Source organism: Temnothorax longispinosus, chromosome 5 (assembly GCF_030848805.1).
Source record: "Temnothorax longispinosus isolate EJ_2023e chromosome 5, Tlon_JGU_v1, whole genome shotgun sequence".
Taxonomy (NCBI): Eukaryota; Metazoa; Arthropoda; class Insecta; order Hymenoptera; family Formicidae; genus Temnothorax; species Temnothorax longispinosus.
Genome location: NC_092362.1, coordinates 14,685,901 through 14,707,717, shown reverse-complemented (window position 1 = coordinate 14,707,717; position 21,817 = coordinate 14,685,901). Strand labels below are relative to the sequence as shown.

Below are 21,817 nucleotides of genomic sequence, written 5' to 3'. Positions count from 1 at the left end.
TTGTGCGTACAATTTTTCGGCGTGAGCCAGTTTCTCGTCGGGAAGCACTTAGCGACGAATCATTTCTTCGTCTCGTGACATTCTTGCGATCGGAGCAAAGGAGTCAGTGAGAAGAATGTGGAAAGAGAGGCGTAACATCAGGCGTACGTGTAGATGCATGGCCTATGACCGCCCCGAGAACCGAATTGCGTCATCACGATTCCGGAAAGAAACTGTAAACTACGCAGTTTGTCAAGCAAGATTGCTCCCTCTTTCCTCTTTTTTTTTTTTTTATATTCCAATTCACTTTCACGGCCGATGTATGCTCGAAATAAAGAAACATCTTGTGAAGCGTTGCGCATGAGATAAAAGGGATATATTCCACGAAGTGTTTTGTAAAACGGCGCAATGCCCACGTCACGTATGTATGTAGATATATGGTGTTCTCTTTTTTCCGCTATTTTTCTCACAAAATGAGAATTACCGACTTTTTAAAAGCATCTCGTACGTTACAGAATTGTTAAGAATCGTGTTAAGAATTGAGAATTGGCTAAATAACTATAGCTAAGTGAGTATTAAAGATACATATATCTACTAATAAGCAATATTTTTGGAAAAACTTGAGAGATTACGCTTGACTCCGATACATATTGTCATTTGAGTCGAAATTTATCGATTCGATTCTTTGAAACATCAATTGAAATTCTGTGAAACATCAGTTAATTTTCCCGACCTTTTCGGTGACGGTATCTGTAAGTGTAAAACATCCATATATATCGGGATACATTTGACTTTTCTTTCTGGTCAAATAGTCTCGCGCGTGATGGCGAGATATATTATTTCAGTTATAAAATTTATGGAATTAAAACGTCCTTATTGCACAATCCTTATTACGGGAGAGGACTTAATTAACCTCACGTATAACACGTAGTTTTTATTTCTTCCCTGTTATTTTTTCTCGCATCTTGAAGCTGCAATGATAATACTTGAACAAATTGAACAATTACTTTGATTGTTTGAGAAAAATGCTCGAGACGATTGGTTTTGTCAACATGGAGCGTGTCTATAATTTGGTTGGTATGCCACGTGGGGGGTGGGAAGGGAGAGAAGGATGACGTTCGCGTTCTCTCGATACGCGGCTACGTGATATTCCAAGAAGCAAATCAGAATTAAATGAGTTTCGAAAGACTTATGTGTAACGCAGAACGTGTGTGTCTTTTGGAAATTTTGATCGTTTAAATCTGGTCTACGTGTCCGTAGGTCAATTACGAAACGTCTCTGCTTCGCTCGCACCTGTGAATCTAGACGAATGATCGAATCTTTAACGTGAGCAATCTGTTATTGGAATTGAGATCAACGTGGCGTACTACGTATGCCGAGACTCTCAAGCGCGACTCGAGCGTGTCTCGTCGAATATTGTAACCGAAATGTCCGGTATCGTGTTTTTCCTAGTCACACCAGCGCAAATAAGTCGATCGTTTACGTAAGGAACGCAACACAACGATACGTTAGATAGCGCGCGACGGATGTGTAAATATACGAGGCTAGGCTACGCTAGGCTAGGCGAGGCGAGGCAAGGCGAGGCGTGACGCGGCATAGTGTGATGTGGTGCGGCAAGGCGGGGCGCGGAAAAGAATTATGACGAGGCATGTATCCGTAAGCAAACGGAACGCACGCAGTTAGGCTCCGTCATAACAGCCGTCGCATCTTTCTAGGAATTCTTTCAACTTGATCGTCAATCGCTGTCGATTATCATATAATTCTAATGACGCGTGTCATGTGTCATCTACAAGTATGTAGAAATTTCCTGAAGACCATTGAGATGGGGCGCGCGCGCGCAAGAGAGAGAGAGAGAGAGAGAGAGAGAGAGCTTTCTCATGCCACGAGCGAACGAGCCAATCGATGCGATCAGGTCAAAGAATCGGGTTACGAGAGATGCGCGATATTACCACCGTCACTTTTAATCAGCGATCGACCAAGTACGTCAGTCGCGAGTGGCTACTGCACGGTAGATCGAATGAATCGAGTCGCACTCGACTAAATAAAAATCGGCATTTTCGATCGACGACGAAGCGAAAGAGTCGTCCGAATATCGTTTACTTGAAATAACGCCCAAGTTTGCTATCGTTGTATAAAAGACGACGTAAAATCCATGCGCGACGCAAGATCGTCCAGCAAGTTGTTGCCAAGTTGCTACGCGTCGAATTTCTCGATACGATGCGCTCGCGCACGCGACGTTGTTACATCTCGAACAGCATATTAAACTCGAGTCGCATTTTAAATCCAAGAATTTCAAAAGTTATCAATTTGTCGAAAGTCGTGTCTCGAGAGATAGAAAAATGGCGCGTCTTAGTTTCCACAGCAGTTTTCCGAGGTGATGGGATTTTCTACGCGTAGAAAAAAATTCGACAAAGAAGTTTTTTTCTCGAAAAGGTCCGTCTCGTCCCTTTCGAGAAGGACACTCGTGAAGGAGAGATAATGATTCGACCCGATACCAGATGCCGTCCCCGTTACTGCCAAGTATAATACGGCGTCGTCCACAAATATCTACCGCGTAGCCAGACGATTTTCCGAGAAGACGGCGCGCGGCGGGAAGAACTACATTGGTTTTTGGTTTTCTTGGCACTCTCGTCGGTACCTTGTCAGGCGGCAGGCGTGAGGTCTACATTGCGCAACGGGGGTAACGCGCGATATCTGGTTCCGCAAATTCCAGATACAGCAGCGGTGCTGCGCGCTGCTGGGTGCAGCTTCTTTTCTCTATTCGATCTCACGCACTTTTGTTCGAAAGACGAGGAAACGCGGACCAAAGAGAGATAACTGTAACTCTACGGAATTTCTACGGAAGCGGAAGGCTCGAGACCGCGCGCGTTCGACAGAGCGTCAGACGTTTCTGGAATCTTGCTGAATCAGATCGAATTCGGTCGAGTTAAACTATATAACAGCTCTCTCGTAAATTATATATCCCGGAGAAGAAGCACCGCGCTGACCCGATCTTCAGATAAATAAAACTTGCAATATTCTCGTGAATAAAGCCGAAGTTCTTCTCTTACCACTGCCACAATTTGCAGAAAAGAAACTATCCTTCTCAAGGATAATGGTATGACAATTAAGAGAACGCGCTTCGTTGGCGCTGGCAATGGCAAGATCGACGATATCAATATTGGGGCGCAAACTCGAATTCGAATAGCAAACTACGCGGTGCGACGCACAGATAATCGAGTTTAGGCAAGAGCAGGCAAGAGTAAGGCCGATTTCACCGAGATGCGAGGGTAAGGTGGACCATGGACAACAAAATAGACGCGAATAGGCGCGAGAGCGAGAGCGAGGGCGAGCGCGTAGGCCACGCGGATAGGTCGCGCGGTAGACGGCGCGACGCCGCGCCGTTTATTTTTGTTGCTGGCGCGTCTAGCACGAGCGACGGACGGCGAAACGGCTCACCTAAGTACGAGCGAGCGTGTCACACGTCGCATTGTCCGTTGATGTGGTCCATCGCGTTCAACGATGGTCTATTCACGGTGCGTCGCGACGCTCTCGCGCGCCTCCTTTCCCATATCCATACTGTCTCATCGCTCATCAGTCACATCGCGGATGTTGCGCAACGGACGTTTCGTTCGTCTTACAATTAGAACGAAACACTGCTGGGTTTCAAATCTTGGCTTCTTCGGGGCGACCGTAACGCGCGGAGCGATTATCGATCCTCTCTTCTTTCGTTTGTAACAATACATGATCGTTGACATGCCTTCTGGGGTGTCCAGAGTCCAGACAACCAAACTTACTCGCAAATATCTTTCAATGGCAAAAAGCTTATTATTAACCGCGCGAAACATCATTTTTCCCGTCATTGATTAGTAGATACGCGCCGCGACGTTTAACTTGACGTCTTTTTAATTTTTATTTTTATCCATCAACTGGAGGTGCAGCGCGCAGGCGGAAGCAGGTGGACACGGAGTACGATACCATATCACATTCTTTTGCAACTAGGATCACTAGTGTAAAATGTCTAAAAGTAAAACGTCAACAGTCGCTAAAGTTTGATGTTTCGTATAGAGTACGGAGTATAGAGGATTGTCGAGATAATAGAACTAGTCGATTAAACTCGTAGTCACTCTACTTCTGTCCTCTACGTATCGGTCACCGCTATCGGCGCGCTATTTTCGTATATCGTATATTATATTTTAAAGCTATGATCGATGGCGTTCGCTCTTAACCGCATTTCGCGACGTTTCACGATTGAATATTGATAGCTATCGTTCAAGTCCAAGTGTATCTTCGTTCGCACAGTGTCGTTAAAAAGCAGGCGAAAGAATAACAGGAGCGGTAGGCGCCAAGCTTATTTAATGCGAGAAACGAGTGAAAGGCGTACGTGAGACGTCGTACATGCGAAAATCGCTTCTATCTCTCTCCGGTGGATATATATATATATATATATATATATATATATATATATATAAAGGTGTGAACGGCGAAAAGTCGTTTGATAGGCGCGGCCTGGATCCACTAACTATCGCGAATTTACGCGTATTTACCCAGCTAGAGGCGAAAAAGTTGCGACGCCTTGTAAGAGCGATGCGAAGATAAAGACGACGACAACATCGGCGTCGGCGTCGGCGTCGGCATCGGCGTCGGCGTCGGCGTCGGCGTCGGCGTCGGCGTCGGCAGCATGACGACGATGATTACGACAGCCAAGATGACAACTGTTCTTAAAGACCGTCATTCGGCGGTGAGAGCAGTAACGTCGTCTTGCGCACGTACGCAGACGCCAATAAAGTTGTCGACGCGTATCGTCTCTGCATCATTAGATATCTCATCAGATTTCTCTTACATTTGTTTATCTCTTTTGCAGGTATGTGCGCTGAAAATAATCAGTTCCGCGTCTCTCTCTCTCTCTCTCTCTCCCCTCATATTATTTTCAGGTGACATAGCGCCTGAAGGGAACGACGTCATGGATCATAGCGATCCAAAGATTCATATCGATCGAAAAAGATATATCCATATCCAACGTATAGTTTTTGCCACATGCTTGTCACGTTTACTTTACCACAAATGTAAAAGATACTCTCATTCAGCCCAATAAATTGTGATTGCTAATTTCACTGCGTTGAGAGATAATAGATAATAAAAGCCGCAAATATACCAAAGATTTGATGACCTGTTGCTGCGATAAACAATGTTTATACGAATTATACGTATAGTGTAGCGCGTATATGTTACGGCCAATGGTCGTAATTACGGTACAAGGAATCGAGTTACATTTACAAGTTTAGCCGATTACAAATAAGGTGGCAAGGGTTATCGAGTTTCCCCCTCCCCCGGCCACTCGTCCAACTCTGCTTTTTACGCGAAATAAAATCGGAATGGAATCTTTGGCGCGCAAAATAAAATTCTCACGTTGATAATAATGATAATCCAACGCAACGTTTTGGGAAAGGATGGTACGCCCGCGGGCCCGCGCCCCGCCAACATTTTCTCGTGGTCAACACTTGCGGCGGCGAGGCAAACCGGTTTCATCGAACGCTTAGTCGATGCGTTTCGCACATTATTTTACTCGTATATCGCCTGGCAGCTTTTCGTTAAACGACTACGTGTTTCACGTGAAATCACGTGAAATATGACGTGAATTCTGCTAAGCACGGACTACGCGTAAATGTATTGTATACCGATTACCGGCAGACCGGCAGCAGCGCCGAGTGCGAGTGGATCCTTTCAGCCCAACGAAAGCCCTCCTCCCCCCGCTCCACGTACATAGAGCAGAGTCCCCTCGTCTGTACGAAATTTATGCGATACCCGCGGTACGAGCAGCGAGAAAACGCGAGAAAGAGCGAGATACCTAAATCGCGCGAGTTAGTCTAAATTCGTTAGGATGAATCAACGTGCGAGTTGACGCGGAGCCGCGGCACCGTAACGTGCGTACAAGGACGCGTCTAGACGCACAAATCGCTCGACGCTCGTGGCAGTCGTGGAACAGCAGACAGTCGCCGCCGCCGCCGCCGCAAAGCACCCTCTTTTCCAGCGTCGTCGTTTGTTCTTGTCGAATTACGACGTCCTGTATGACGACGAAACCTCGCCTCGCCAGCGTTTTCGCCGGTATAATCTGCCTGTGCCTGCATCTGCACATAGTGAAACACGGTGCGATGTGCGATAACTCTCGCACCGCGCTCGGCACTCGGCTCGCCGCTCTTGCCTTCCCCGCGCAGACCGCGCTGCGCGACGATGAGTGCCCACTGCCCGCAGTGCCCCTCGATATGACCTGACCGTCCTGACCTGTTATTTGCTAACAAAGTTTCGCGAGAGCATGAGCATGAATCCGAACCGGTTCGCTCCGCAATCCGCAACCAATGTACCAATGTACGCGACACGCGTTACGCTGCCTACGGATAATACGGATCTCTTCGCGATAAACGGATGGATGATTATTAACAAGACTCGTTACTTACGTCTTGGCAATTGAATAAAGATTCATGCGATAATAGTCATGCGAAAAATAGATTTGCCAAAACACGTGACGCGCGGAAGAGGATCGATGATTCCGCTCATTGTCGGTTGTCTGCCGATAGTAGTTATATCACGTGACGTTTTCTATATGAATTAATAAATAAAATGTTTTATCAGAAATTACTTAATGAAAGTAGGTCGTCAGAAAATTAAAGAAATTTATCTGATTGGCACACGTTCTCTCGCTCGCTCGCTCGCTCGCGCGCTTCACGGCGCAGGTATATATTGCGTTTTTCCTCGCACAATAACGAAGATAAATAATGTCCGTTTTAACGAGCCACTTCTATCAAACGTAAATCGCCTAAATGAACGTGGAATTTGTTTATCATGCTCGTTTAATCATGACCGCGAGCATGAGAAGGCAACAAACAAGCAAACACCAACCCAATGGCTTGTATGTCGTTAATAGAGTACCAATAACATCGAATCATTGTCTTATTTTTCCCATAGACGATCCACGAACCAGGACTAAGTAGTAGGACTTCATACAAGAATTAACTCGCTTTGGCACGAGTGACGTTCTATACATATACATATACGTATACGATATATAGTCGTCACTGATAAACACACGCCTGCACGTGTCGCGTAGTTATTTACGCATTCGAAAGATAATCGGACAATAAAGAGGCCTGTAATTTTAGGAACACATAAAAATTCTCAGCAAGAGTACATTTAGAAGCGAAGCACATTTACATATAAATTAATTGCTTTTAATTCTTTTGCTCGTAAAGAAAACGATTTTGTTTATTTATCTCGACGCGTGGTATGTGCTAAACGCTAAACAGAGTAAAACATCGTAGTATGCTACACAAACACAATTAGGAAATTTCAACGGAACGTTTATAAATTTATACATTTTCATGTCATTTTTTGTAAATAACGCCAATTTTTACAAATTTGCCATTGCAATAATATTCTTTTACGATTCATTATACATTAATTACGTTGCAATTGTAAAAATTGATAACATAAACGTTAAAAGTTAAAAGAAATTTTTTGTCTACGAGCCAAAGTACGTCTAACAATAAGTAGAAAATTACAATGCAATTACAACTATCCAGTTTCCCTTTTATTTTCATTAAATTTTGCACAGATTCTCGGAGATATATCGAAATTGAAAAGAACAGAAAAGAACAGCTGATGAAAGTAAAAAATCATTACATCATGCGGGACGCGTCAAAACGCCATGCGAGCGAAATCTGGGTAAATGCCTCATCGTAGCATTCATAGCTCGACAGCTCGTGCACGCTATCACGTACCACGCCAGACGTGCCGACGTGCCTGGTATCTGTGGTATCACTCGCGCGTTTTAGGCAACGCGCCCCAAGCCCGAACTTCTGTTCTATTAATGATTTTAATGACTTTAATAAGGAGAGTAGTAAACACACATATGAGAGCGCGGGGAGACAAGAGACGCGCGTAGACAGTATAATAGACTGCCTGCCGCGCCGCGCGACACCAATACGACACGACGATCGTCGTTATTAAGCGCCATTATTATAGCGACCGATGAATCGTTTTTGGATCTAACAAAAATCAATTTTGCCTACACGGGAAATCTTTTCATTATTACTTGCGCGCAATATATCAACGCGTTTTCATTCCGGCTCCTCAATTCGCATCTCGATACTTGGTCGTGTATAGAAGCAGCACGCATAATAAAACATCGGTTTTATTAGATAAATTTTAACTACCGAGACAATTGTAGTCAACTTGGTATAATGAGTTAAGAAAAAGAGTCACCCGTACTTGCTAGATTATCGTGCTACTCTCATTTAACCTGTAAGACTGCAAAAACATTGCAGAAATACTTCGCTATATAAAACAATATTTATACAAATGTGTTGTGCAATACCGTTGCGATATTGCGATGATTTTCTAATTTAATTTTTGATATTCCTATCTTGCAAAATTGTACCCTAATTTGCGATCGAGGGAGCGATTGAGAGAGTGAGAGAGAGAGAGAGAGAGAGGAGGGGGGGAATTGTAACATTTTTACATGGCTAAAGACTTAATTGTACTGTACAAGTATATATTATAAAAAATTTAGGTTTTGCTGCGCTCTGTGGCCATGGCTCGAAGTAAAACGTTAAAAATGTGCTTATCTCCTCGCGTTTTTGAACGTATGCACATTCTTGCGTGTGTGCGTGCGTGCGTGCAGGGTATAACGTTATCGCACAAAGATGAGCGGGAAGAATATCTATTGGTAATGTCGACGCAACAGATAACGGATCAATGGCGCCGAAAGATAAACACTGAACTTATGCATGTATGTATGTACGCACCCCGGGGTAGCTACGATTGATACCACAAGAGACGTCAGTAAACAACTATATACTTTGTATCGAGAGCCGACAAGCGGCAATTGATGCGCAATCAATGAACGCGTCGTCCGCTTATCCCAACGTGTAACTCGTAAACACTTTTTAGCTTTTCATACCAATTCAAATACACGATTCGTTCTGCTTTGTAGTCTTTCCCAAAGAAAGATGCGTGGATCTGCCAGACTTTTAAATTTTTTGAATTTTATTATTTTATTACAATATATCGATAATATCGTAGTAAATTTTCAAGATAAATTGGAAAAAATATCGCAAAAACCATTTTAAATTTTCTCATTTTTTATACGTATATCATTCAAAATATATATTTGTGATAATGCAAAGAGAGAGAGAAAAGGAGAGGAGGGAGAGAGAGAGAGAGAAGGAGAGAGAAAGAATATTCATTCGAAAGTTTCAACGTAATAAATTTTCCAACGCGATATACGCGCATGCACTAAATAATAAAATTACGAATGTACGATTTATGTCCAAGATGCATCCATGCATCTTCCTTTGTCGCAAATAAAACAGAAAGAAGAATATTTGTTAAATTTGTTCGATATATTGGACTGCACGCGTGACATGCACGCACCGATAACCGATAACCGATAACCGCAACTGTATGGAGCATTCGTCCGATTGTCAAGCACGCATATTCAACATTTTTTCCAAACAACTAAAATACACAAAGATAAACATTTTTTAACTCTTCTTTCTTGCGTAGTCAGCCAATGTTTCTTATTAAAAATTTATCACAGGAAGATGAGTAATGTGTGTATGTATAGTTATTATAAAATGTTATTTGAACAGAAATAATGTAATTACAATGTATCTCATAATTACATTATTTCGTTACGACTATCGCTTTCAAATATTTATATTTTATATTTATGTGAATTTATCTCTTTATTCCAAGATAGTTAAATAAAAGATTAAATATAAGAATTGGAATACAAGTCTCTTTCGATTTTCAATATCCTCGAAAAGTCTCATCAAAGTTGTTAGGAAAATATATTTCAACCAAAAATTCACAAATATACAAGTTCCGTTCAAATATCGCGTTCTCGAGATTATAACTCAAGTAAATGTTTTAATATGCTCTTTTAATATCGACAACTTACTCCTTGAGCACTTACAATCGAATGAGCAATCTTTTGAAAGAGTGAAATATTTGTTTTTCTTGCCGCTGACATATTTATCGACAACTTTTTGGTCGATGATGTTTACGTTCCTTCGCATATGCGCGAGTTCTGTTTAACGATGCATTTTCGTGCCACAAACTATGCAGAAACATGCTTAGTTTGTGGCTCGAATAACGAGTCACGGTATCAAATTATGCACAAGTGGACGTCGGACGATCGAATAACTAATAACAATAACGCCCAAGCGTAAAAAGTATATCTCCCTGTGTGTGTTGTGGTGTGGAAAGCACACGATAGAATATACATATACTTAATAAGCACCAAGTTTTTTATAAGATAGCGACTTCCTATGATATAGTAAACTTTGTACACAATATTGCATGTCACAAAAAAAAATCACACCGTTCCGCATTATCTACATTCATTATTACGTTTATACCCAAACATAAAGAGAATAATCATTATTTCTTGAAAATTCTTTAGTCGTTTCCTCAATTCCATACAATTCATATTACAACTGGTTCACAATGCTGGGTTGAATTTCAAACTAACGTTGTTAGCAACGTAGAAATTGAAAACCCTTTACATGTTGTCGAGTAAAATTTGACGAGTGATTCTTTATTCTTAAAAAATTAATAATTCGTAACATTTAACGTAATGTTCGAATCAATGACAAATTGAGCCGCTTGACATTTTTAGGTAACTTTTTAGATAGAGATTATAAAAATATACATATACGAAGAGATTATAAAAAGTGCAGGTACTTTATAAGTACAAAATGCAAATGGCATCAAAATTTCTTCGGTTAAGTGTATTGAAAATATACATACGAAAAAATATATATTTATACTTGCAAATATTTCGAGTAATAAAAAGATCGCCGTAATTTTACGAAATTGTAAAAAAATTGTAAAAATTAATTAACAAATATTAACAATTACGCATGAATGCCATGTATCTTTATCAAAGTTTAAAATATACCAGATGTATTTATATTTTATGTTTATTACTTTAATTGGTTCCTGGCTCGAGTTATTTCACGGACATCAAATCGGTAACAACGTTGGAATCACTTCCCTAAAGTATATCAATGATAACAATATTAAAACGTATCGTTAGATTTATCAGCTATCAATGATATTTCTAAATTATTTTCTTAATTAAAAACTCACGCGTATATCTTTAGCATAATATTTAGAATAACAGCTAAAGCACGCAATATTAATGATCTCTTGCGCATGTGTTATGCAAGAAATGAAATAATGTTGATACAGTGATACAATGATCTAGTGTCAACGATAACGTCGATTATATCAAGAACGTTCGTATATTGCCTATCCTACTTACATATACATGTAATTAACATGTGTTAGTTATAAATATAAAAATGCAATAAAATATGTAAAAAAAAATCTATTTTACGATTATATCCGCCGTCAGATAAATGTATTAAAAATTTATTATACAGTAGCGAAACTTTCAATGTAATGCGAATTAAGCAGATCTTTCCATACGTTTCTACATTATGTATATAAGTTATTTATAAGTAATATTTATCTGTGTTTATATTTTATCTTTGCTTTTAGATATTTAAAAAAAAAGGTGTGTGATGTCTCGATGTCGTAATTCTACCAAACACCGAATCGCTTGAGGCACTATACGGCCCAGTGGATTATGTATATACAATAATTCTATGTGTGTATGCGTTTATACTATCATTAGTGGAAGGTAGTCATCGTAACTCCAATTAATTATCTTTACCAATTTTACAATAATGAACTATATCAAGGGCTGGAAGAGTGTAGTGGAATTATTTTGAATATTACAATTATAATTGTTTAGTTTTTAAAACAAAGAAAAACAATTGATAGCCGATAATTTTTCAAATACCAATTTCTACTAACATTAATTCTGCTAACGATAATTGATTGATATTCTGCAACAATTTGAAGAGTAGCGCGCGCTTTTGTGATTCATGATATATAAAATATAATTTATTTATAAATGTTAAGTGTTATATTAGAATTTGTAAGCCTCATTCAGGCATATGTGATAAATTTGTGGTTTCATTTCGACGTTGCAGTCGTTCTGGATGCGAGCAAGCCAACTGACTGAAATCACGAACGACGTCATTGAACGTTTCATCACCGGTGACGCCTATTTCAGAGTCTTTCATTTCTTCATTTAGGAGACCAAGTCGTAATCTGACATAGATACGTCGATGTAATGAAACAAAATATTTTAATATGTAAAGAAACTTTTGCAGACAATACTTACAAAGTAACGATATCGGCATTTGCTTCTTTTACAGCAATCGACAAAGGTTTTATTCCGCTTTCATCTTTAATATGTTGATCAGCACGATGTTTAAGAAGTAAGCATACTTGTGCAGTGTGTCCTATATACAAGCATAAATATTTGTAAGATTGTAATATACTCTTTCCTCCCTCTCGGGGGACAAAAAAAATATTAGCGTATACCTAATTCTGTCGCTAAATACAACGGCGTTTTCCCCTCGGCGTCTTGACAATTGATTCGCGCACCATTCAGAAGTAGATACTCACAGGACATAACGGAACCCTGTATACAAGAAAATAAACGGTCATTATTACATTTTTATATTTTGAAGCTTTTTTTCTGCAAAAACAATGTTAAAAAATATATAAAACATAATTTAAAAAAAAGGAAAATTTATATATTGTATGTTTGTGTACTACTTTATATATATAAAACGTCATACATACACTTATTATCGCTTGATGCAGGGGACTGCGGCTTTTATCATTGACATTGGACCATAATTTGTCAGCACCGACCGCTAATGCTGCACACATTACGGGTAAATTATGCGCTGCTGCAGCTTTGTAAAGCAGCATCTCAGGATGGAGATTTTCTATATCTTCTTCATCAGTAAATTCTTCATCCTCGCCAGCCGTTGAATCTTGATCAGAACTCAGTTCTAAATTGTCATCAATAGCAGGTTTCGGTATATCGCAACCAAACATTAATACAGCTGATTCTACTTTTTCCATTCTACAATGCTTCTCCGACCCGGAGTCTTTATTTCCTGAGATGTTTTCATCGTCTTTGACTTTATTATTGGAATTATCGTCTGATTCGCCGACTGAAGACGTATTAATATTAACTGTTAATGTATTCAGCATCAGTTCGCTTTCTACCGAATTAAGTTCTTTTACAAGCGGCTCGCCGCTTGCAACTTCTCCATGAGTTGCAATTGTACTCTTAACATATTTATTAGTATCATTCAAATCGTTCTGCGAACGGTTTAAGATCTTTCCATAAAGGGTAGAGTTATTTCTCAAATCTATATTAGCACTGTCGTCCGAGCTTACGGAATTTCGTTCCGGCTTCTTCGCTCTGCCAATGGAATTCAAACTATCGATTGACGTGTGTTTGCTTTCGTCCGAGCTAGTTGAAGGATGATTTTCTTTTACAGATGACAATGTTGACAATGTTTCATTGACATTACTAGTATCGATCTTATCGCAACTGCGTGGTCTGCGGCGTAGTTTACGCACGCTCCATTTCCGAAATCGCATTTGCTCTCGACTCGCATGATGTCCAGCCGGTATCACATCAGTCAGAGGTTTTACAAACTTACGATCTACGTACTTGAACTTTATCCAAGGTTCTCGAATGTTACTAGAAAAAAAAAAGAGATGTAAAAGATTTTTGTAAGCTATTCTCTTATTGTCATTTAGTAAGAAATAGTTGATCAACTCATCGTGATATTACATACCCATTGCATTTTGGTGTAGCTTTAATAATGTCGGAAGGTACTGGTAGAGCTTCGTATATGCTATTTACCACGGAATTGCCTAATTCTGCCATCACTTTCAGTATTTCTGGCTCCCAATCGTCCAGAGTTAAGGATCGAACTTTGCTATAGTGTACTCCAAGACTTCTATGTACACCAGAACACTCTAGATAAATATGAAAAATATTTTGAGTATAGCAATGTAGTACGTGTAGCAGCGCTACAGTGTATACATTTTTTTTTTAAGTTTACCTATGCAAAGTGTAATGCCTAGATTGATGCTAGCCCACCGTGGATTAACATCGCTACAGTCGCAGCAAACCTCGTTACCCGAGATTTTTAATAACTGCTCCCACACTCTGAAATGTCAAAATTAAGATAAATTCTGATAAAACACACTCGCTTTTTTCAACACGAATCGATGCGTAAAAAGTAACGGCGATACTCACCTTGATTTCAATTTTGTTAATGGCCTAGCAGAACCCTTATTATCACGTGATTGTAATTGATGTGGATTAATATTAGCAGTTATACTCATGCCTCTCTGAATAGCAGCACCAATAGCTTGCTGCATCGCAGTTACCCACGCCAAATACGTTTCTTCGCTGTCTGCTTGCAACATATGACTCCTTGAAAGAAAATAGATTTTTTTTTTCATTATTGAAAATTCTACCGAGTAACTCTTTCTTTTAATATTCATCACTGCACAACTCAGGAAATCTACTCACTTGGTTGGACTTAAAACTTCAAAACAATTCCTTCTATCGCAATCAACTACAGGTTTTACAGTGCATAGTCGCAAATCTTCTTCCATAATTGTATATCCTTCGTCACCTGTTCGTTTTCGGTACACCAGTTGATGATCCTTCAAGCAGAACCACCTTCTATTCCAAGTTTTGAAAGCGTTGCTAGTCCTTTTAAATAAATAGCCTTCCATCTTGGAATTTCCAGGTATCAGAGAGGGGATCAGATCTCGATTATTGACATAAATATGACGATTTTGCATTTCTTTTTCAAGTTTATTCGAATCACCTCTCATCTTAACTAAATTCTCATCGAGATCTTTCAGAAAAGGATCCAAGTCTTGAGCAAGATCGCTACCTTGATGGTAATAAGTAATACATGCGTGCATGTAACTCAGTAATGTGCCTAATATTTCGTGTCGTTTGTGCGCTTGCAGCATCGTCAATGCGTGAATGTAGTCTAGCGCGGTGTGTCGAAAGCACGATCGGGTAGCCGACAGAATATTTGATGCCTCCTCGTATTCCACAGGTCGAGATTTCGGTACTTGAGAATTCCTATTCAGTGCAACATCAAGATCACCGGAAATTTTTTCAAAGTAATGCCGAGTCTCTTTCGCTTTCTTGATATCGCTAGAAAAACATAGACGTAAAAATTTGTAGCTGTAGAATAAACCAGTTTGTCAATTTGACTTGAGAATCAAGAAAGGATATCGTAATAAATTTCATTCTTTCTTTACCTTTTAATGAAATTATTAAGATCCTTCATCACAGTCCTAGAAGCTTGGTCCAATAAAATTGTATGATACTTGTTCATTTCTTGCAAAGCATGAATAAGCTTGTTTAAAAATGCCATTATTTCCGAATCATCGCTGAAGTACAAAGACAATTCCCAAAGACTATTGGCAAATTGACTATGGAAAATATAGAATTTTATATTATATTAATATTCAGAATCTTACAAAGCAAAACAAATGTTGAAAAGAACATGTTGAAAAGAATGGATGTAAACATAACATAATGTGCAAAAAATGATCAATTTTTTGTGAATATATTATTCAATAAATCATTTATCATCAATTTCTGACTTTTCCTTGGTTATAATTGATTTTTTGGTACCGCTACATAATAAAAAAAGATTATTTATTTATCCACCACGAAGATTTTATTAATGTCTTTCTTTCCTTCGTAATACTGTTCAATTCTAGGCCGTTTTAGATGATAATTATAATTGATTGACGATGAAACAGACGATCAAAGTAGCAAAAAGCATAAGTAGTTGTACGAAACTTACTTTTGCTGTCCAACAAAGGCTTTCCCGGTATCGATGGTTAAGCTGCAATTTTTCAATACCTGTAAAAAGATGATAAAGCTGTACAACAAAGACGTTCAATGCATACACATGTATTGTATATTGAAATAGAATAAGATAGTTGAGAAAAAAGCAAAGATTATATATACACTTGTTACATTGTTAAATTTTATACTGTTTTTATTTTTATTGATTTCCATCATATATGCATCGTTTCCAAAAATGATGCAAAAGTTACATCAATAAATCATATGATATACGTAAGTAATAGATTGTCCGTTACCTTATCTAACTTTTGTTCAAGTTGATCCACATTCTTCTCCATCTCTTCGATGCACGATCTGTAAAATTGACGATTTCATGCAACATCTCTCACTTGATCTCATTTCGATTATACACGGAGAAAATTTTATAGTAAATATTACTATGGTGTCGCACTAGCTGCGGACCATCGAGGAATTTCAAGGTAAAATACTATAATTATTGTTTTAAAAACGATTAAATAACGTAATTTTTACCATAAACATAGTAATTTAACTTAAAATTCCTCGATGGTCCGCAGCTAGTGCGACACCATAGTAATATTTACTATAAAATTTTCTCCGTGTAGAATACGTCAATTTGAACTAAAAATTTATCGAGCGTACCCTCAAATTTAAACTAGAAGCGATCGGGTACAGGATGGACATGGGGCATAGGGGGTACTCCTTTGTGTGAAGCAACAAGTCAATTAGACTTGAGATTAGGATCAGGAGCGAGGGAATCTTACCGAAACTTGGGAGTATCTCTAAAGCATTCTTCGAATTCGATTAAAGGCTTCATATTGTTGTCACACCGTTGACTTGTCGAGATGATGGGTTGGAATGCAGCTTCGTCCGGTATACCGTGACCCGTGACCGTGGTATACCGTGATCTCGAAATATCGTGATATCGCGCGCGATATTTTCCATGAAACGATCAGTTGATTAGCGGCCCGGGGCGATTGATAAAAACGGCGTTAAAGAGCACTCGTGTAGAACTGTAGAACAAACGCGTTTCCCACCATTCCCCCCTGATCACCCTTGTCTCTCTCACCTGTGATTTCCACTGATTCCCACTCACACCTCACAGCCTCAGTCTCAGTCCCACTGTCCACTGTCAAACGCTAACCTGAACCTGAACCTGCGTCCTGCGTCACGAACGCAAGAAACACGTAAGAAAATGACTCAAAGTCAGTTGAGCTTGAGTCGCGATCACCGGCGTGCGCGAGCGCATACACACATTTGTATAGAATACGATAATTACGAAGCAGAGAAAGAGAGAGAGAGAGTAAACGAGGATCCACCGGCACTACCGAGTACGGCGAGTACCAACAAGTCAGACAACCCGCGACTCGCGAGTCCCGCGACACGCGACACACGACTATAGGACTATACACGATATGCACAAACACGATGAAACAGAAAGAGCACAGCGAGTAGCGCAAGTGACACGAAACGCGAAACAATACAATCATAAATTATAAACGCGCCAAGGAATGGCGACTCCTTGATTTGAGAATCATTATAAATATATAATGCAACGGGTGAAAGCGTATGTACAGTAACCATCGAGGGTGGCGGAAAGCTACGAGCGCGAAAAGAAAGAATATTTTTATTGCAGAGAATGTAGAGATCAATGATCTTTGTGCAGTCTGTCCTGAGTGTGCCCTGTATAAACATTCATAAAATCCATATCCTCCGTAATCAGTAAGTCTGTAAGGTCTGTTGTTTATAATTATAGCTCAATTGGTATACATATGCATTACCACATATGGTTCAAGTTTAGCGAAAAGTAAAAAGCGTAGAATTCGCGTAGAAATGGAAAGGGAATTTTAGTGCAGTCCAGTGCAGTCTAGGGCCTAGGGTAGCACCGTAGTAGTGTAGAGTGTAGCTATAAAAATAAAGAGCAGCGCCACAGTGGCCACAGCCCCAAGCCCCCCACACGGGCACACGCGCCTCGGCCTCGGCAGTCGGCGCCTCTGACCTCTGGCGGTTCTGACTTGAAAATATTTGTAATCTTTTCGAACGTCGTCGCGCGGTCGTCGCTCGGTGTCGCTCGCGTTTCTTCCGTTGTTTTACGTTTAGTTTGCTCCGCCGACGGTAGATGGCACTCCGCATCCCGTTTGAAGTTTGAGAACATGAATTTGAGAACGAAATGAACGAATACGAATACATATGCGTCGCGTTTCAAACCTCGGAGAATTGACACGTATGTACATATGTACAATAAAACATAATACAAGTCGAATCACAACTTGATTGTTTGGTTACGAACAGTTTGAAATCGAATGATGCGTTACGCGAAATGTCTCGGCTCTCTGAACGTTCCCGCCTTAGCCTATTATTACGGTTATTGTTGCATATTCAGGAACGTGATCGCCGCTGATGACGATCCTAACCGCAACTTTGGACGCATGTACAAATGGAGAAATCTGCAAGAAGGCTTCCAAGAGGCGAAAATCTGCAGAAAACCAATATTTTTGCTAATCCACAAGCCGGGCTGTCCAACTTGCGAGAAATTGAAGCCTAAATTCGCCAACTCGATCAGAATTCTCGACCTCAGCGAACGGTAAGCATATACCTATACCTATACCTTTTTGCGAACGTAACGTGTAAACGTTACTTAAACGTATTTTGTATTTTCTCCGATTTTGCTCCGGTTCAACTTAATTGATTCAACTTGAAAATGAAACGCCCGCACCCCACACGTTTCCCAGCTGTTATCATGTTATAAGGGAGCTATTGATAATTAAACTTGTATGGCATATTGCGTAATTGCACAACTAAGGCGTTGTACAAGTGAAAGAAAAAGAAATGGGTAAAGGGTAAAGATTAGTAAGATTAATGTTGAATTTGTTGTATAAATTCGTGACGACGCAGCTTCGTTATGGTGGGCGTGAGGAAAGGTGAGATTTCCGCGCAAGACGAAGCAAGATTTCAACCAGATGGAACCTACGTTCCAAGGATCCTCTTCTTCACTCCGGACGGCGAATTTATGAGAGATATTTATAATCGTCATCCGAAAGCCGATGATAAATATAAATACTTCTACAGCAGTACGAGTCAAATAATAGATAGCATGATTTTGGCATTGGAACGTTGTTCCGTGAAGAATCGTTAAAATATATGGTAGGTGTGTCTTGACGACAAAACGGAAAAGAACATATTTAATATATATTTGTCAGACGTCAGTCTCACTGCCACTCGCTGTCCCTGCACTCGTTACAGCGATAATCGATAGCTGAAATAAATTTATCTTCTTGTTACAAAAAATATAGTAGTTTCTTCAATTATAGTCGTAGATGATATTTTAGAATTGAAACCATACAAAGAGGACTTTTTACTAATGTAAATAAAACTAATTAAGTTGTATTAATAAGAAAGGGAAGAGAGGGAGAGAGAGAAAAGAAAAAAGTAAGTTGCAATAGATAACATGTACATGTAACATACGTTTTAAACAATACAGTAATGCACATTAATTGTTTTTGATAAGCGTTCAATCTTTGTATAAGTATAAACGTCTTTCTGAACAAAGGTTTGTTATATTGTAAAGAGAATAAAGTAGTAGATATATAGAACGGAAAAGATTAATTTAAAATGAATTAACAATCTCTCTCTCTCGCTCTCGCTCTCGCTCTCTCTCAGCTTACACATCCGCGTAACGCGCGCTCGTAACAAAGCTCTCTCTCATCCAGCATTCGAGTCTGCGCCTGTACGTCATCGGATTCAGTGCCGCGACCAATATACGGTGGCCTATAGCGAGCTCGCAGAGGTAGGCATGACGGCGCGCTTGCGTTTGCAACAGTTGCCAGACGGTAAAACCCTTCGCATTGGTCGATGAAAGCGTAACCGAGAAGTCGCAACCCCTCGTAACCACGCCCATCTCTTCTGTATATGTATAATACGCAACTATTGCTTATATTTACACATATTTTAAATCAGCTCTACTTTCCTAATAAAATTTAATTTTCTAATAGAAAGTAAAAAAAAAACAACCGAACTGGTCGTCACCGCTTTTTCTAGGAACAAAAAATTGTATTTTCTTCTCATAAACAAATATCAATTTTGTCGTATCTTAATGCTTAGCTTAAATATTTATGCGATAAGAAGAGTATTTCCGAATATTGGCGATACCCAATCTTAATCTTGGCCACAGACAAAATTTGATAATAAACCGGTAAAATTTAGCATTTTTGTATGATTTAACAACAGAAGAAACTGTACGCGTTGGTTATAACTCTGTTATTTTATATCTTTGCTTAAAAGAGATACAAAGGAGAGAAAAAAAAGTTGCCTAAGAAGTGAAATTGATTCGACGCGAGTACTTGAAGCTCGAGCCACAGACGGTGGCTTTCGAGCTGGCAGAATTCCGCAGGATGAGTGGAGCTTACGCACACGTTATACGTTATACGTTATGTATGGATCTCTTCGCGGACGGTTCTGTATTTGAAGGGTTGCGGATAATATATAGCCCGTTTCGGCGGAGAGTGCTTTTTGGCTTTGACCGTTTCACATCCGGTGGCGAACCGACCGACCGACCGACCAACCGACCAACCAACCAACCAACCAACCAACCAACCGACCTAAACCGACCAACCGGCCACCGCCGCGCCAGCCCTATGTCGGGCTATTGCGCCGTAATATCGGATCCAAGCACTCGCTCGCGCCCGCACCTATACCTCTACGCGTCCGTCACTTTTTTTCCCCCGTAGAGTCTCGACCACCATTCTACCGGCGCGGCGGATCCGGGGGCGGCTTTAAAAAATGAGCCAGGACATTATTTCTGCTCGCCCCCTCCGCGACTTCTGCACGGACTGACCGGTCCAGCCCCGCTCTCTTTCCTCTCTTTCTCCTCCTCCCCTTTCCTACCCCCGTCCCCGACGTCCCGACGTCGTTTCCGCCGGCGCAGCTTGCGATCTGCCGCATCAGCGAATGTGTAAAAATGAAAAGAGAGAAACGGAGTCCGCGGAGGGTGGCGGATGACGGAGTCCAGGGGTAGGTAGGTAGGTAGATCAGGGACGAGAGATCGAGAGATCGAGATGGGAGAAAGAGAGAGAGAGAGAGAGAGGGGGGGGGGAGAGGAGAAGAATTATATATCTCTCGCGTGTCTCCCTCGCCTGTCCGTTCGTTCGGTCGTTTCGGTTTGGATATGGATATGCGACGGGTGCGGATATATCGGGAGAGCCACGAAGCCATTTTCAATTCAATCTGTTAAAAGCACGTCAAAAAGTCATACGGTATTTCACCAGCGCGGTAGATCGCGACGAGATCGCGCGAGCTTCATCGCAATGCGACAGCCTGAATGGTGCGACGCCAATAGGCAATAGGTATACGGGTCTACATGGATAACGTATATGTATGTACCGATATACGTGTGGTGGTATCATCCAGAGGGTGAGATTAATCAACAGCGATCATCGTTCCTCTTGGGAATTGCCGAAAAAATTGATATATTTTATTAGGATTTAGTTGCAATTTCGACGAGAAAAAGAATGACTGAGACAAAACCAAAGTCTTCAGAGTAATCTTTAACGGAGAAATGCGGTCTGAAGTAAATTTTACGTAAGAATAAAATTTTTCAATTCCCAAGTATTCGCGTTGTGCAGTAAACAGCTAGAATGAAAAGTTATTTCGAACATTTTGTTTGATATAAAATCCATTGTAAAATGGATTTATCATGCACATTATACATGTTTTGAATTAATTAAGCAGGCTAGTGAAATGGAAAAGCTAAACCTAAACTTATCGATAATTTATCATTTTACCGTATACTAATTATGCTGATTATACAGATTGTACTAATATACCGCCGCATAACAGGCACATTGGAATTTACGTCAAAATTTACATTGGAGCGATCATTCGGATTATCATACCCCCATCGAGCAAACAGGTTACATTGTAGCTCGGTACGTTGAAAAGAAACCCGTCGAGATCGAAGCGTCGCGCCGCAAGCATCTCTTACCTGCCTGCGCTTTCTTCCAGGGGAGGGCGGGGAGGCTTTTACATGGCGACTATAATCTAATCTCG

General features: G+C 40.3%; 2 protein-coding genes across 6 annotated transcripts; one reads left to right on the top strand and one right to left on the bottom strand.

The window, feature by feature from the left end:
• Window positions 1-7,109: 7,109 nt before the first annotated feature.
• Cenb1a (Centaurin beta 1A) lies at window positions 7,110-17,178 on the bottom strand. Of its 2 annotated transcripts, none has more exons than XM_071778312.1 (13): window positions 17,028-17,178; window positions 16,537-16,935; window positions 16,051-16,108; window positions 15,750-15,808; window positions 15,196-15,369; window positions 14,444-15,088; window positions 14,165-14,344; window positions 13,968-14,074; window positions 13,698-13,881; window positions 12,682-13,600; window positions 12,418-12,517; window positions 12,215-12,335; window positions 7,110-12,141 (listed from the first exon to the last, which is right to left on the bottom strand). In XM_071778312.1, the coding sequence occupies exons 2-13, from the start codon at window positions 16,587-16,589 to the stop codon at window positions 11,973-11,975; spliced, it is 2,769 nt and encodes a 922-aa protein (XP_071634413.1). In that variant the 5' UTR covers window positions 16,590-16,935; window positions 17,028-17,178; the 3' UTR covers window positions 7,110-11,972. The 2 variants fall into 2 exon arrangements, with proteins under 2 accessions (XP_071634413.1, XP_071634414.1); XM_071778313.1 differs by having other exon boundaries at window positions 16,842-16,935.
• Window positions 17,179-17,182: 4 nt separating this feature from the next.
• LOC139813056 (thioredoxin domain-containing protein 12) lies at window positions 17,183-19,734 on the top strand. Of its 4 annotated transcripts, XM_071778323.1 has the most exons (4): window positions 17,183-17,339; window positions 17,409-17,494; window positions 18,156-18,356; window positions 18,668-19,420. In XM_071778323.1, the coding sequence occupies exons 2-4, from the start codon at window positions 17,424-17,426 to the stop codon at window positions 18,906-18,908; spliced, it is 513 nt and encodes a 170-aa protein (XP_071634424.1). In that variant the 5' UTR covers window positions 17,183-17,339; window positions 17,409-17,423; the 3' UTR covers window positions 18,909-19,420. The 4 variants fall into 4 exon arrangements, with proteins under 4 accessions (XP_071634424.1, XP_071634423.1, XP_071634422.1 ...); XM_071778322.1 differs by having other exon boundaries at window positions 17,249-17,494; XM_071778321.1 differs by lacking the exons at window positions 17,183-17,339; window positions 17,409-17,494 and adding an exon at window positions 19,483-19,734 and having other exon boundaries at window positions 18,064-18,356; window positions 18,668-18,916.
• Window positions 19,735-21,817: the final 2,083 nt, after the last annotated feature.